General features: G+C 36.6%; 1 protein-coding gene across 1 annotated transcript in view; it reads left to right on the plus strand.

Moving 5' to 3' along the window:
• dst (dystonin) overlaps positions 1–13,244 on the plus strand; it is a 273,043-nt gene extending 259,799 nt beyond the window's left edge. The window contains exons 93-98 of the mRNA XM_052150432.1: positions 2,035–2,152; positions 3,338–3,445; positions 5,626–5,810; positions 7,922–8,029; positions 8,881–9,004; positions 11,314–13,244. Coding sequence (XP_052006392.1) covers positions 2,035–2,152; positions 3,338–3,445; positions 5,626–5,810; positions 7,922–8,029; positions 8,881–9,004; positions 11,314–11,552 — 882 coding nt within the window. The 3' untranslated portion in view covers positions 11,553–13,244. The remainder of the gene's footprint in view (positions 1–2,034; positions 2,153–3,337; positions 3,446–5,625; positions 5,811–7,921; positions 8,030–8,880; positions 9,005–11,313) is intronic.
• Positions 13,245–14,648: the final 1,404 nt, after the last annotated feature.

The following is a 14,648-nucleotide window of genomic DNA, read 5'->3' on the forward strand; positions in this document are numbered from 1 at the left end:
TTGTTCAGTTTGCTCTTCCAAATCCACTTAAAAAAAACAATTCTTTTGACAGTTTGGTCTTGTTCACTGCTTACATGACCCCTTAATCGCCGATGAGACTATAACAAACAGGGACAATCAAAATCTAAACCCCCATCTACACGTTGCCGTTTTGGAAAGCTGTATCCTGGTAAATGGTTATTTTTAAAGCTGTTTGTTGTGACTTCACTTTATTTATCTTGATCATGCTTCAAAATTCATCTTCTCCTTCCCGCAATCACCAAATTCACCAGTGGTTTTGATTCATTCTGGGTTCCACTTTAAGATTTAAGGGCTTCTAGGCCGTAGAATTGCTCCGCGGGGTGGTCATCAGTGTGTTGGTCATGTTGGGTTTCAGAGAGTCGATTTCAGCCATTCCTCCATACTGTTCTTATTGTGTGTTGTTGGAGTCTAGCATTGGTTCTGCATCAGTGTCAATACACGCATCCTCTGAGAATGGTAGTTTGTAGTTCTAGACGGTGCAACTTTTGTATGTATTTTTGGTATGTGGAAAGAGTTCTTAAATTGTATGGTTTATTTTTTCAACAGAAAGCATGAGGCCATAATTTTTTGTGCTGTGAAATCAGTTTGCCTTGGCCAAATCCAACTGGCAAAAATCATTTGGACACAAATGATTTAGCTCACTGTTTTATCTGGCTCCTATCTTTGGCATGTAGGATGTAGGGGAATGCTAAAAAGTTATGCACAGTATCTCCGACATTTCGATGCCAGTGTCCATATTTGTATAAAAACAGTGTTGTGGCGTAGCTAGATCCACAGCAAGAGAAAACACATGTAACACACCACAATACTTCTGGTGCATTAAGTAGGCCTTTTCCACTCATATCTTGACAGATAGTATTTAAATGATGTACACTCACATGCCATCGGGATGTCGCGATCATACACATAGAGTTTCACTATTAACCATGATTTTCTCCCCAATTTGGAATGCCCAATTCCCAATGCACTCTAAGTCCTCATGGTGACGTAGTGACTCGCCTCAATCCAGGTGGCAGAGGACAAATCTTAGTCTCCGCGCATCTTATCACGTGGCTTGTTGAGCGCGATACCGCGGAGACCTAGTGTGTGTGTAGCACAACTCACCACGAGCCCCACCGAGAGCAATAAACCACATTATAGCAACCACAAGGAGGTTAACCCAGTGTTTATTTAGCTATTTTAATTTGTATTATTTATTTTAATATTACCTTATTTGATTCATTGTTATTATATTTAAAATATTAGAAAAGTCCTATCCCTCTCGATGGCCAATTCGAACCTACATGAGAATAACTATTGAGTATTACAAAACAACTTGAAGGTAAATAGCCTGCATACATTATGGTAATGATAAATAATCTTGATGGTTGTAAAAATAGGCTAATTGTTTTGGCAAAATATTTGAAATAAATCGATTTTGGGGTAAAATATGATCTGGATATGTTGTCATTAGATTTATCCCATTATTGGACACATTCGTTTACAGAACAAAGAATCATGGAACACAAATACATAAGTTGAATAGGGTATTTCTACATCAGTAACCAGAAACTGTTGTGTGATGCTGCATCCAATGTGGTATCTGCCAGTGAAATCACACATTTCTTAGTGCACCTTTAATAATTATACTTCAATGAAGCACTCCAGATTATTTTCTCAAACAATCTTCAATTAGCACAAAGCCACACATTAAACCAGTTGGATTGACCATTCATTGTATGTCATTGTATGGAATGAAATCAGTGTTGTCTCGGTTAAATCTTGTTTTGTCTGGATCAAGTGGCTCAGCAGGGCAACAAGAGGAAACCAGACGATAAACAAAACACAACTGCTTCAGCCTAACTTGGACTGTAATGATGATTTGATTGTACTAACTGCTTTGACCACATGTTAGATGGCTTGCATTTACTCTGGAATTTGCTGTTGTTTCTGCTGTTGCTCTGCTGTGCCTGTCAGTGATAATCATGACTGTATCTCAGTGCAAAGGAGTGACTGTTTTCTGTTCATGTTCAGTTTGGAGATTCTCAGCAGCTGCGTCTGGTGCGGATCCTGCGCAGTACGGTGATGGTGCGGGTGGGGGGTGGTTGGATGGCCCTCGATGAGTTCCTGGTGAAGAATGACCCGTGCAGAGGTAACGTCCACCCACATCTATTACACTTCCTGTTTTACTCGACTTTTACATGTATGTTATTCTAAGGTGTTGCGTTACAGTAATTTTAATGGCAATGATATCGTGAATACTGAATATTCAACCTATTCTTGAACTCAAATAAGTTTTTTTTACCCTCTTTTTGTTCCTTCCAAGCCATTATGTTGCAAACACTCTGGCTCTGTTCCAAAAACTAGTGAGCTGCCCACATAGTCAATATTACAGCAAAATATGCACGCTCCAGACACAAAGTCTGTTCCAAAAGATATGCCTCCCAAGATACCTTGCGAAAAGGCAATATCATACTGCCTCATGGAAAAATGAATCCACAATAGTGGATGAATTATGAGGAATATTGATTATAAATATACTATAAATTCAATACCAAATATGGCCACAACAGGCAATTATCGGGGTACAAACAGTTTGGAAGTGATGAGAAAATTACCTAAATTGCCAAATTTGAAAGAAGAGTTCAGTAAATACCCATAAGTTAGCCATCTGCCATTTTCAGTTTTTGAAAAAACTTTTTTTTTCAAGCTCCTACACGGTTAGTACGATTCGCAATATATTTTGCATTTATCATCTAGAGACCCTCTTGTCCAAAAGTTATGAAAATAATTTTGCTTTGTATAAAGGTATAAACCAGTAAAATTGGTAATGTTTTTTTCTTCTTCTCCTAATTCAATTATTAAACTATTATGATTTTACAAATCAAAAATCTTTTGTTAACTTTTTGTCTTTAGGGTCTCTAGATGATGCATGCAAAATTGAATATGTGGAGATGGAGATTTACGTTTGTTGCTAATACTGTTGGGAAGATTGTAGAAAAAAATCAGGGTCAGGTGGGTGTGTCTGGTGTTGTGGTGGTGGTCGGACCATCCTGCCAAAATTTGCCCACTCACAAGATTTTGGAACTGACCTATGTACAATGAATCCTAGTTCAAACAACAATAATACAATTTTTGTGTTTATAAAAATAACTTGCTGACAGATATTCTCACATAGACTATGATCATTTGTTGCATCTGAAACTTTTATTTCTGCACTTTGATTGGCTAGTAATGACAATCTTAAAGCTTGCTGGTGTCTTCCTATGACGCTTTTCTTTCTGAATTTTCCTTTTTCTACTGCTTTGTTAGTGAACCCAATTATTGTTTCTTCTAGTTCATCACCACGGGAGTAAAATGTTGCGCTCGGAATCAAACTCGTCTATTACTCAGTCTCCTATAGGTTGGCAACTTTCACACTTTCTCTCCTTGCTTCATCCCAGTGGTATGTGTGCATCCTTTGTGTGTGTGTGTGTGTGTGTGTGTGTTGGAATGATCCTTGAATGGTATTCTCATTAACATTACTCTCACGCTTTGCTTTCCATCATGCTGTCTAGTAGTGTTTCACATGCAGTTTCATCTTGCATCATGTATTCACTCTCTCATTCTCTGCATGTGTTTTCTGTGTCTCTGTTGCAGTGCGGTGAAACATGTTCGACAATCTCACCTCTGTATCTATGATATCTATACAATCATTCATATCATGTTGAAGGGAACTATAAGCAGACTGTAAACACATTTTAAGCAGTACATTCAACAAATTCTGGTGTTAAATCATTTTTTATAGTCTGCAACAACTGGAATTTGTATTGTGTCATCTTATTTAGATGCATTATCAGTTTCTTTCTTTTTTATTTTTTTATTTGCTTCAGTGATGTAGAATGCATGTCTCTCACTTCATCAAATCAAACCATAGAACTCTGCATTATGTTTTGCTCATTTCAGTGGGTGCACATCATTCTTCAACCCTTAAAGGAATATTCCTGGTTAAATACAAGTTTAGCTCAATCGACTGCATCTGTGGTGTGCTGTCAGTTACCGAAATATGTGTGTACTGTAATGCACTTACAATGGATGTCTATGGCGTGATTGCACTGACTGCAAACAACAGTTTAACATGAAACTATCACACTTTTTCAAAAGTAAAGCCATAACACCTAAACCAGTAGATTGACATTTAAGAAATTACTGCATGCTTGTCTGTAAAGCTGCTTTGAAACAAAATGTATTGTGAAAAATGCTTCGTGATGAAACAGTTCGTGAATGAGTATTAAAATACTCTGACAATGTTTCCAGCATTGCTGTTTAGATTTGCCGTAACGTCATCTACAGCGCAAAACATACTGCGCAACTAGTCTAGCCAGATTCCTGAACGAAAACATACAATGCTACCTCACGAATGAATGCCTCTTTTTATCTGGTTCATTTTGGCGGATTAAAAACATACTAAACCATTCATCATGTTCAACTCAGTGCTGCTTTCACATGCTGTCGACACTTTCCACTTCTGAAATTGTAATTATGAGTACATCACCGTAGTAGTCAGCTTGCTGATCATAAAGGAATATTTGTCGAATATATGCTATTTTCTCTGTGTAAAAAAAAAAAAAAAAAAAGAAAAGTACAAAATGCATTAAATGGTTACTGGTATACATAAATGTTTATGACCAAAACGGCAAATGCTAATAAGGTAGCTGCATTTAGAAAAATGTATAAAAACTGCCATTTACTACAGAAACCATATTCTCCTGTGCCATGTTTAAAGTTTATCTCCTCCCAACTCTGAGTAGACAACTCATATTTACAATAATTCCACTAGCATGTGAAAGTATTTACTGACTAGAAGTTCATATGTGAAGTAAATATACACATTGATTTTTGTTGCAATTATTCATAGTTTGTTTTTAAATAATAATGAATAGAATTTTAAATCTTAATTTAAACATCTGTGTAAACACAGGCAAGAATAAAAATATGAAATGATCATAATTTGGTAACAGCTGAGAGCAGTAGGGCCTAAATACAGTTAGAATTGCATTTCTTATTTACAATTATTTCTTCCTCAAAAGTTCTAAAATAATCGTGAATGGAATCATTAAGGAACAAGAATCATTGTCAGGAATCAGAATTGAAACTGGAATCAATAAATTCCTTCGGATACACCTCCCCCTGCTTGACAGTGTGTTGTAACTATAACATATTATTTAGGGTTTAGTAAGTGTGACTATTTTAAAAAGCTGTTCTACCTTAAATGGCAATTTTTTACATAAAATACTTTTTAGATTAAATAATAATTTGTATTAATTGAAAAATTAATTTGTCAAAGTCCTTCTGAAAAAAAATAACAATTCTCTTTTATGCTTTTAGAACCTCTGGTAAACTTGCCCCATAGACTTCCATTGTAAGAGCATTACTGTAAATCCTTTTTGTCTTTTAACATTCTGTGGGTTGGGTCAAAATAATTTTTTGTGGTAATCAACGGCATGACACAAATGATGTCCATTGTTTAAATCCAGAACATTCCTTTTATATCCAGTCTCAGAGACATCCGTTTTCAAGCCTGTTGTAAAGATTCTGATGTCAGTCATGGTTCTGGGCTCAATGCATTGTTTGTCCCTCCTCTAGCTAAAGGCAGAACCAATGTGGAGTTGCGAGAGAAGTTCATCCTCCCAGAAGGCACCACACAGGTGATGGCCAGCTTCCGCTACAGAGGTCGGAGGTCACGGCCTTCCTCAAGAGGCGCCTCCCCAAACAGATCCAATTCCAGCCACGTCTGCCAACCCAACCCACATGGAGTCAACACACCCAAGGTAGAGGATACTGCTGTTGGTGTTGTAGTTAAGTGTGTTATAACCCTTTTTTACAATGATTTCTGTGTTTTTGTTATTTTCTTTTTTCTTTTCATAAATCATCTGTTTCAAAACCTAGTAAGCTTAACAAAATATATTAATAAAATATAATAGATTTAAGGCTGTTTGTCATTTAAATGACATGAGCTGCTGATTAATTTATAGAATTAATCGCAGGTATCAATATTTACTGAGAAAGCCCACTAATAAAGTGTAGTAATTTAGTGTAGTACTGTATATACAGTATATGGCAGCAGACAAGTAAAACATTTAGACTAAACAAAAAGTGGTTTTTGAAGTCAAAATATTGTTTGCTTTATTTCTATATAATTGAATATAACCCTATTATTGGCCTACTTCTGTCTGCACTATTTTTAATTGTTGAACTATTTAATCATGACTCATTAGGGACACTTTTGGAGCCTCTCACTTTTGGTTGTGTCGCATATCCCTAGTTTTCAGTGTCTCTAGTCATAAATGCTGTGATTTACGGACGCTGTGTCAAGTTAAGCATAGTTTAAACATTGGAAAACATGTCTCGATATACCTGCATTGTGTTTGAGCTCAGTCTAGGTGTCTTTGAGCACAAGATCACATCTGAGGAAGGCTGTGCTGATGAAGACTTCCACAGTATAAAGATAGAAATGCGCTAAAATATCACCAGTTAAAGGAACATTAAATGTTTCACAAAGTCTAATTGGCAGGTTGACTAATTGAAAGAAGTCAAGTCAATTTTATTTGTATAGTGCATTTCACAACACACATCGTTTTAAAGAAGCTTTACAGAAGATCAGGCATTAATAGACAATAAAACTGTAATGTCTATAATGTCTAATAGTCATCATTGTGTAATTAGATAAAATATGATTGTGAATTGTGTTTAAAAATAAGTAATTCAATAATAATTGTAGCTATTTATAACCCCTGTGAGCAAGCCAAAGGTGACTATGGTAAGGAACACAAAACTCCATATGAACTAGCCCCACACAGGTAAATCTGTCAAACTCTCATCCTCGACAATATTAATCTGCCAGTAGACTGTGGCTACCCACTTTGCTACAGCAGTCGTGAAGCTGCATTCATGATTCGAGTCAGGGTGTCAACGCCAGCATCAAACGCCGCTTTGAACTCCACATGAAAAGCGCTTGCCGTCATAAACATCTCATTGTATTACAGTATTGCTATTTGGCGATAGTTACGAATATACGTGCTTCTGTGTTCATTAAAATGCACCTTACATACGCTGAAAAATACTTGATTTCAATCACAAGTCAATCTGGGCTTGTTTTGTACATCAAATAGCATTAAGAGCTCCTTTCTCCATCAGTTTATCACAGAATAGTTCTTCATGAGGGAGTGGTAGTGTAGCGGTTAACGCGCTGCGCTACGAACCTGGCGACCCGAGTTCGATTCCTGCTCATGGCCAACACCAGTGATGATTATCTGAACCGGTCCCGGGCCTCCCCTAGGTCCACTCAGCCTAAAATGAGTACCTGGTGCATCGCTATTGGGGAGACAAAGGCGGTCGGGCGTGGTGCTGGCCACCCACCCCCTCATGTACCGTTCCGGCCTTCATAGGTGCTCGCTAACAGCACTTGCCCCTACAGTCTGTTAAGGCTAAATGGGGGATCTTTGTCTTTGTGTGTGCATTTGCGAAATGACTCTGGGTGGACATATTACAAAGGTTCTGCCCTTCCAACAAGTGTTTTTGCTGGTTTATGTATGTTGTATTAATCGCAATTTAGAAAAATGTATGCATTCAAATTTTTTCATTAATTGCATGCGTTAATTCGGGCAACTCTAATATATAATTACTGTATAATTATGAATGAATTAAAAGTATATTTAAATATATATACTGTATATATGTTTTTTTTATGATACATTTTTACCCATCAACACTTTGATGCCTGTAAGTGCTGTCTTGAGGCAGCTCAACTAGGTTTTGGAATATAGCAACTGATTATCTCATCATTATCTCTTAATATATAATTGTTTCCTGTACTGTTTGTCTTTTTTCTTTTCATACTCTTCAAATGTGGTTTATTAAGGGTAACAATTGTTTCTCACAGACTCCCCAACAATTAACTCGCAATTATGATAAACCCTGGCTGACAAACAGCAAATCCGCTACTCCTCTTAAATCATCTGACTCCTTTGACAGCCAGTCGTCCAATGAGGTATAGTGCTTCAGAAATTAGTGGCAAACAGCGATCTAATCTCACCTCCTGCTCCTAATCTGTATCGCTGATCTAATCGCTTCCTGTGTGGATTTGGATTACATTTATCAATCTTAATCTGTGTAATGATGCATGAAAGTGACTCTGTCATTCCGTTATCAAAGACGGATGTGTTTGCTGTTCAACCTATAAATCTTTCTGTCGCAAAGGGAAACTGGGCCGTTTCTAAACATCACTCTCTTGCCTTAATTCTTAAGACAATGCAAAAGGAACAGCGTTTTGGATGTTTCCTTGGACAAGTTTTCTATCCTTTCCAAATGCCTGCTCTAACAACCAAAACTGGATGCTTGTCCTGTTCCAGAAATGCTCTAAAATCATTTTCTCTCTTGTATGGCTGAAGTTGGCATAAACAACAGTCAGAAGTTTTGACACACTTTCTCATTCTTTATTATTCTCCACATTTTAGAGTAATAATAACGTCATAAAAACTATGAAACCCAAATGGAAGTATGGGGATTATATAGTGACCAAAAAGTACTTTTGTGAAAAAATACATACACAGGCACAATTCATATTTGTCTAGAAAAATAATTTCAAGTATTCAAGGATAAGCCTTTAGATCAAAAGGCTTTTAAGAGCATGTGAAACAAATTCAAATGTGTCCAAACTTTTGACAGGTTTTGATTATGATTGGAGTGAGGTGTATGTCCAAAGTACATATTTGGTTTGTTTACAGTTTTTATTGGCAGTATGTTAGAGCAGAAACTGCTTCTGTTTAATTCAAAGTTAATCTACTTCCTCATTGTCTTGTTCTAAATGGTCTATTAATTCATGAATCATTCATTTTACAGAGCAACCCCGTTCAGGGCAGCAAACTTCGTCTTCCAGGATATTTATCTGGAAAGGGTTTTCAGTCGGGAGAGGATGGCACCTTGATCAATGCTGCGGTCATGAAGGCTAAAGGTCAAGCCATAGGTGACTTACAGTACACACCTTTGAATCTCACAATAATACATCAAGTCACATTTCTTTCCAAAATCATAAAAACAAATGTAAATTCCTTTTTTGATAATATTTAAAAGGTTTGCATTGTGACATTGTTTTCCTGACAATTAAGCGCATTTTGCTGCCAAATTCTCCTTACAGTAATGCAGGGGACTTTTTTTTAAAATATCTAATTATAATTGCAAATCCTCATAATTGAATTACAGTCATTTTCTATAGTAAAATAATACTGTAATACAATTATTTTGTATTTTATATAAAGGTATTACAATGATGAATCTTCAGTCAGATGTTGCAATACAAATAATATATCTGTCACTTTAAAAGACTGGAACGCAAAATTTCCTGTCATGGTCTATTTTAATCCATCATACATATTTCATTTGATAATTATATTCACATATGCCATTTAATTTAATTTAAAACCAAGGTTGCTGCTGGAAGAGGTATTAGGGAGGCCAGCAGGGGGTGCTCACCCTATGGTCTGTGTGGGTCCTAATGCCCCAGTATAGTGACACTATACTGTAAAAAAGCACCGTCTTTCGGATGGGACGTTAAACCGAGGTCCTGACTCTCTGGGGTCATTAAAAATCCCTAGGGCACTTTCTCGTAAAGAGTAGGGGTTTAACCCCGGTGTCCTGGCCAAATTCCCCCATTGGTCCCTATCTATCATGGCCTCCTAATAATCTCCATCCCTGAATTGGCTACATCACTCTACCATCTCCTCTCCACCAATAGCTGGTGGAGAGGAGCTTCCCAGAAGAGCAAAACATATAAATGTACCTTTAAAAGGTACACAATAGATCTTTGGGTTACATTTATGTACCCAAAACAACCCTTTTACCTTAAACAGTACATGTTTTTCTGAGAGTGTACTTTAGCGGTCATTAAACCAAAAAGTTGGAAAGTTTTGATCATTCTTAGATGTCTCCATTTTTATGTACAGTAAAACCAAAATTGATTTAGCTAGCATAATCAAACACATTTCTTGCTGAGGAGCATTCCATAGATAATAGGCAGGCGCTGTTTTGTCCTCTCAGGCTTTCACCCCTTTAGATTAACAGCCATCTGTTACCCATTACAGTTTTTGACAAGGGCATTGGGACCTTGTGAGAGTCACCACTGAAATTCATGTGTAAATCCAGCGTTGAAGATGGGGTGTGATATTCACAGCTGGAAAATATAGATCACACAAAAACGTACGACCACACACCTGTTAATCCTAGACATATGGACATATATATTCTTAGCATATGTATGAACATATTAATTGTGTGGTGGGCATTCTGGCGCACTATGGCTGCCGTCGCATCATCCAGGTGGATGCTGCACACTGGTGGTGGTTTAGGAGATTCCCCCTATACTATGTAAAGCGCTTTGAGTTTGAGAAAAGCGCTATATAAATGTAAGTTGTTGTTGTTGTAGTGTAATTACACTGTAACTGAGACACGGTAAAATAAAGTAAATAAACCAATATTTGAACACTTTATAATAACTATATGGTATAAAGTATTTTTAAAGCATTAGTTTTATAGTTAATTGATCATTTATAAATTGTTGTTCCTACATTATTAACTATTTTATTAATTAACTATCATTATTAATTATTAAGCTACATTCAACTAGTATGTCATTCATTTATAATAACTGTAGCAAATGGTTTATTATTGTTTTACAAGTTCATATAGCAGTTTATATATTATATACTGTATGTAATGAATTGGAAATACATTTATATGTTTTAGAAACACTTACTATTAAAGCAGTTAATACTTTATTAAGGTCATAATAAATCACTGAATAATTGCTAGCAAAGTATTTTGCAAAACTAATCTAAACTGAGAATTTATATGCCTAATTAAATATTTATTAATGATCCATTACTCTGAAAAATTGGCCATGAAATAATCTCCACAGCATTTCAATATCGATGGCTCGAAGACACTAAAGCTAAACAAAAACACAAAAAACAACAACAGAAAGATACAGGAATAATAGTGATAAAAGAAAACATCCACAGTTTATTGAAATAATAATACAGTATTATTAATTGTTTTACTGTTACATAAATATAAATATTATAATAATTGAATGATAAATTAAAAAGTAAATAAATGTATAAATATATATTTATCCTTTACTGTGTTGGTAATGTTTCCAACGTAGGAGCATGCTTACCAGACAGCTTATTTTTATTTGTCAAAATAAAGAACAGCATTATTTTTTACGTTTTAGTATCATCACATTGATCTGTTACTGGCTTTAATATTTCCCTTCAGGATATAGTAAGATCCCAAGCAGACCTGGCAGCAAAGCCGGAAGCAGAGGGAGCAGCCGCCGCGGCAGCGACGCCTCAGACTTTGACATTTCCGACATTCAGTCAGTCTGTTCAGACGCATCAGAGGCAGTGACGCCCCGCTCCTCCTCACGCCAACACGGAGGAAAACCCTCGAAAATCCCAACTCCCCAAAGGAGAAACACCCCTTCTGGCAAACTGGCCAAGACCGGCAAGAGATAGTCAACAGTTTGGTCAAAAAATTATAAAACAGCCACATTCTGGGCCATAATTGATCAAGAGTGGACAGTCAAGAGTCACACTAAAGACTGCAAAGTGTTATAAAAAAGCGTAGCAAGATGTAAATTATTCTGTTGTGAACTTGAAGAGAAAGCTCATGTGGAGTGTGTGTATTGAATGCAATGTATTTGTCCTGTACTTTATGTGAATAATGTTGCGATGTTATTATTTTGTTTTATCGCTGGTTAGCGAACGGCAAAGTCAGGCTGTATGTTGTTAGGTAAACTAACACTTTTCCACATGTTTGTGTTGAGGGAGAAGCTGAATGTACAGTCATTTCCTCAAGCAGACATGCTTGTTTGTGAAAATATCTCTGTGATCTACCAAGACACCACAATTATTTATTAATCTATTTAAAGTGCAATGATGAGCTACTGTTATGCATTTAAAGGGTAATACAATACTTCCAACTGTAATCACTGCTAGCGTTCAACACTACAGTTATCCCTGATCATGATCTTTTAACTTACAGAATACACAAGTGCAGCATCCACAGGTTAAATGGATATGTTCGGAATAGCATACTTCCATACTACCCTTAATATTGCTGCAGAGCACAGTACACACATTATATGTATGCATGAAATACCTAGATTACGGGTCTGTTCCAAAACTCAGTGAGCTGCCTCCGGAGACAGCACTTTAAGATATCATAGGTGCGCTCCCAGCACAAAAGCTATTTAAAAATCATGATTATGCTGCCTTTTATGATATCTTGTTTTTTGCCAAATTCAAAGGTATCATCGTTCGCATCCTTCTAATCCCATAATGAACCGAGATGAGCTCAGTAGAAAAATGTATCTAAGATGGCGGACGAAGTGACAATAAATGACTATTATTAAAAAACGATTTTATCCAAAATTTGTGCTATTCGTATTTATGCTCATTAGAGTATCACGTCGTTCCTCTGGCGTCACCTGTATGGAAATTATTTGGGAGTCGAGTCTTGAATGACACGTTGAGCTGCCGCCTTTGTAGAGTGTTTCAAATGTTGTTTTTTTTATGAGGCTCCATTTCAGTAAGGATGCTGCCATTGAAGACAACTGCCTATGTAGGCAGGAGACAGCGAGGCAGCTTACTAAGTTTTGGAAAAGAACCTACATACTACATTTGCCGAAAAGGAAATTTTTTAAACAAAATTGGATTAAAAATGCAAATAGTAAGCATTTTTATTTCCAAGATGATAACTGGATTCCATTCAAATGCAACGTGACAAAGGTCATGTGACAACACTGTAGCATACTGCTGTTTCATGTACTCTTTAAAAAAGAAAAATATGAATATACACTGCGCAGTATTTACTTAGTAAGCTAGTATTCCATTCTGAGCATAGACAATGTTTCTTTTAATAAAATCACAGATTGCCATCTAACAGTGACTAGAACTTCCTAAGTGCAATCATGCCTGTGTACTCAATGGTTAACTATTATTTGCCTGAATGATGCAGATTACTCACAACATTTTGTAATAAATCTGCTTGCAGAAAGCTCAATAATATATACAGCCGACATACGCTTTGTCCATTTCCATCTGTCCTTTGTATTTATGATTTTCAGCCTTGAAATGTCTTGAGCCCACGATTAACCAGAAGTAAATAAAATGTTTTACAAGAAGAAAACACTTTTTCAGACTTGTAGCATAGCAGTAGATGTGCCAGGATATGTGGACTGTACATCCTATGTAAAGAGGGCCAGATGGCCTTTAAAATTGGTAGGATTGATGTATGTCAGAGAATGAGTTGATGTGTAATCAGAAAAAAGTGAGGTCAGTGATGCTGCTGTGCAAATCCTCAGTATCCTGCTAAGAATATGACAGCTCACCCTCGCACAAAGACATCTGGGCAATACAAAAATTATACTCTAAATCACCGAAATGGTGCTGGTTCTAATGCAAGAGACTGTTCAGTTGGTTCTCGGCCAGGGGAATCTGGAGCCTATCGCAAACTGCCGCGCTTTTCTAATGATTGAGAACTGAACGGTGACATGACGTTTTACATGACTACCTGAACTGCCCACAAACAAACAGTTCACAACAGTGTTTGAGTACGGCTTTTACTCTGGCATTTTAAATATGCTCACAAAAACAAGAGACAACGAGACACTCAAGAGGACTGGTAATATGGGTACATTATTTTGTGTGATGTTTTTAATGTGGCTTATTGATGTTGTAAGCGATGTTAGTCGTTCTAACCTTCACGAGACTGAGCCGTTGATTTACCCGGGCCCCCTCTTTCCAAAACACCGCTCATATACTTTTGAAAAAAAGGATGTTTCCACGGTTGTCAAACACAACTGTAGCGAAATAGCGCCCTCGGCTGACAAATTTGGCATCTAAAGATCAGTGAATAAGCCTCAGTCATTTCTGCAACGACAATATTGAGAATATGCAAAATGATTGACAGGCAGAATCGTCAGAGACAGTGCACCACTTATCTGTATAACATATATATATATATATATATATATATATATATATATATATACACATTATATCAGTGCAGTGCACACATTTTTGTTTGTTTGAGCTGTCACAGAGACCGGTGAGATATCCCAGGACACTTATTTCATTCATATCTTTAAGGGAGTATGAACATTTTTGTATACATTTCCATGAAAAAAAATTAAATAAATCGCCTACAGCACATTTAACTAGCTAAGCACTAAACTCTAACAGTAATTGGTGTAGCGGATAGATTTGGATTTTTTTTTACATATGGATTGTGAATTTCACCGGTTTACTTAACAGATAAGTGATATTCCTAACTATGTGAGTATAGCTTGCCAAAAATCCCCTTAGCTACAAACTAAAACAATGCACTAAAAAGGATAAGAAGAGAGTACCTCCGTGAAATTGGCACCCCATATAATTAAATAATCGAAATAAACTATTCCATTCATTTGTGCTGATTTGTGCAACAAAAATTAACGTTTGTGCTGGTTTGGTGTTTGAGATATAAGCATTTTTTGGTCTGTGTGACGTCACTCTCCACTCCATCTCGCTCAAATCGATCCAACTCGGTGTTCTGTCGAGCAGTCCTAC

This window comes from Xyrauchen texanus, chromosome 20 (genome assembly GCF_025860055.1).
Source record: "Xyrauchen texanus isolate HMW12.3.18 chromosome 20, RBS_HiC_50CHRs, whole genome shotgun sequence".
Classification (NCBI taxonomy): domain Eukaryota; kingdom Metazoa; phylum Chordata; class Actinopteri; order Cypriniformes; family Catostomidae; genus Xyrauchen; species Xyrauchen texanus.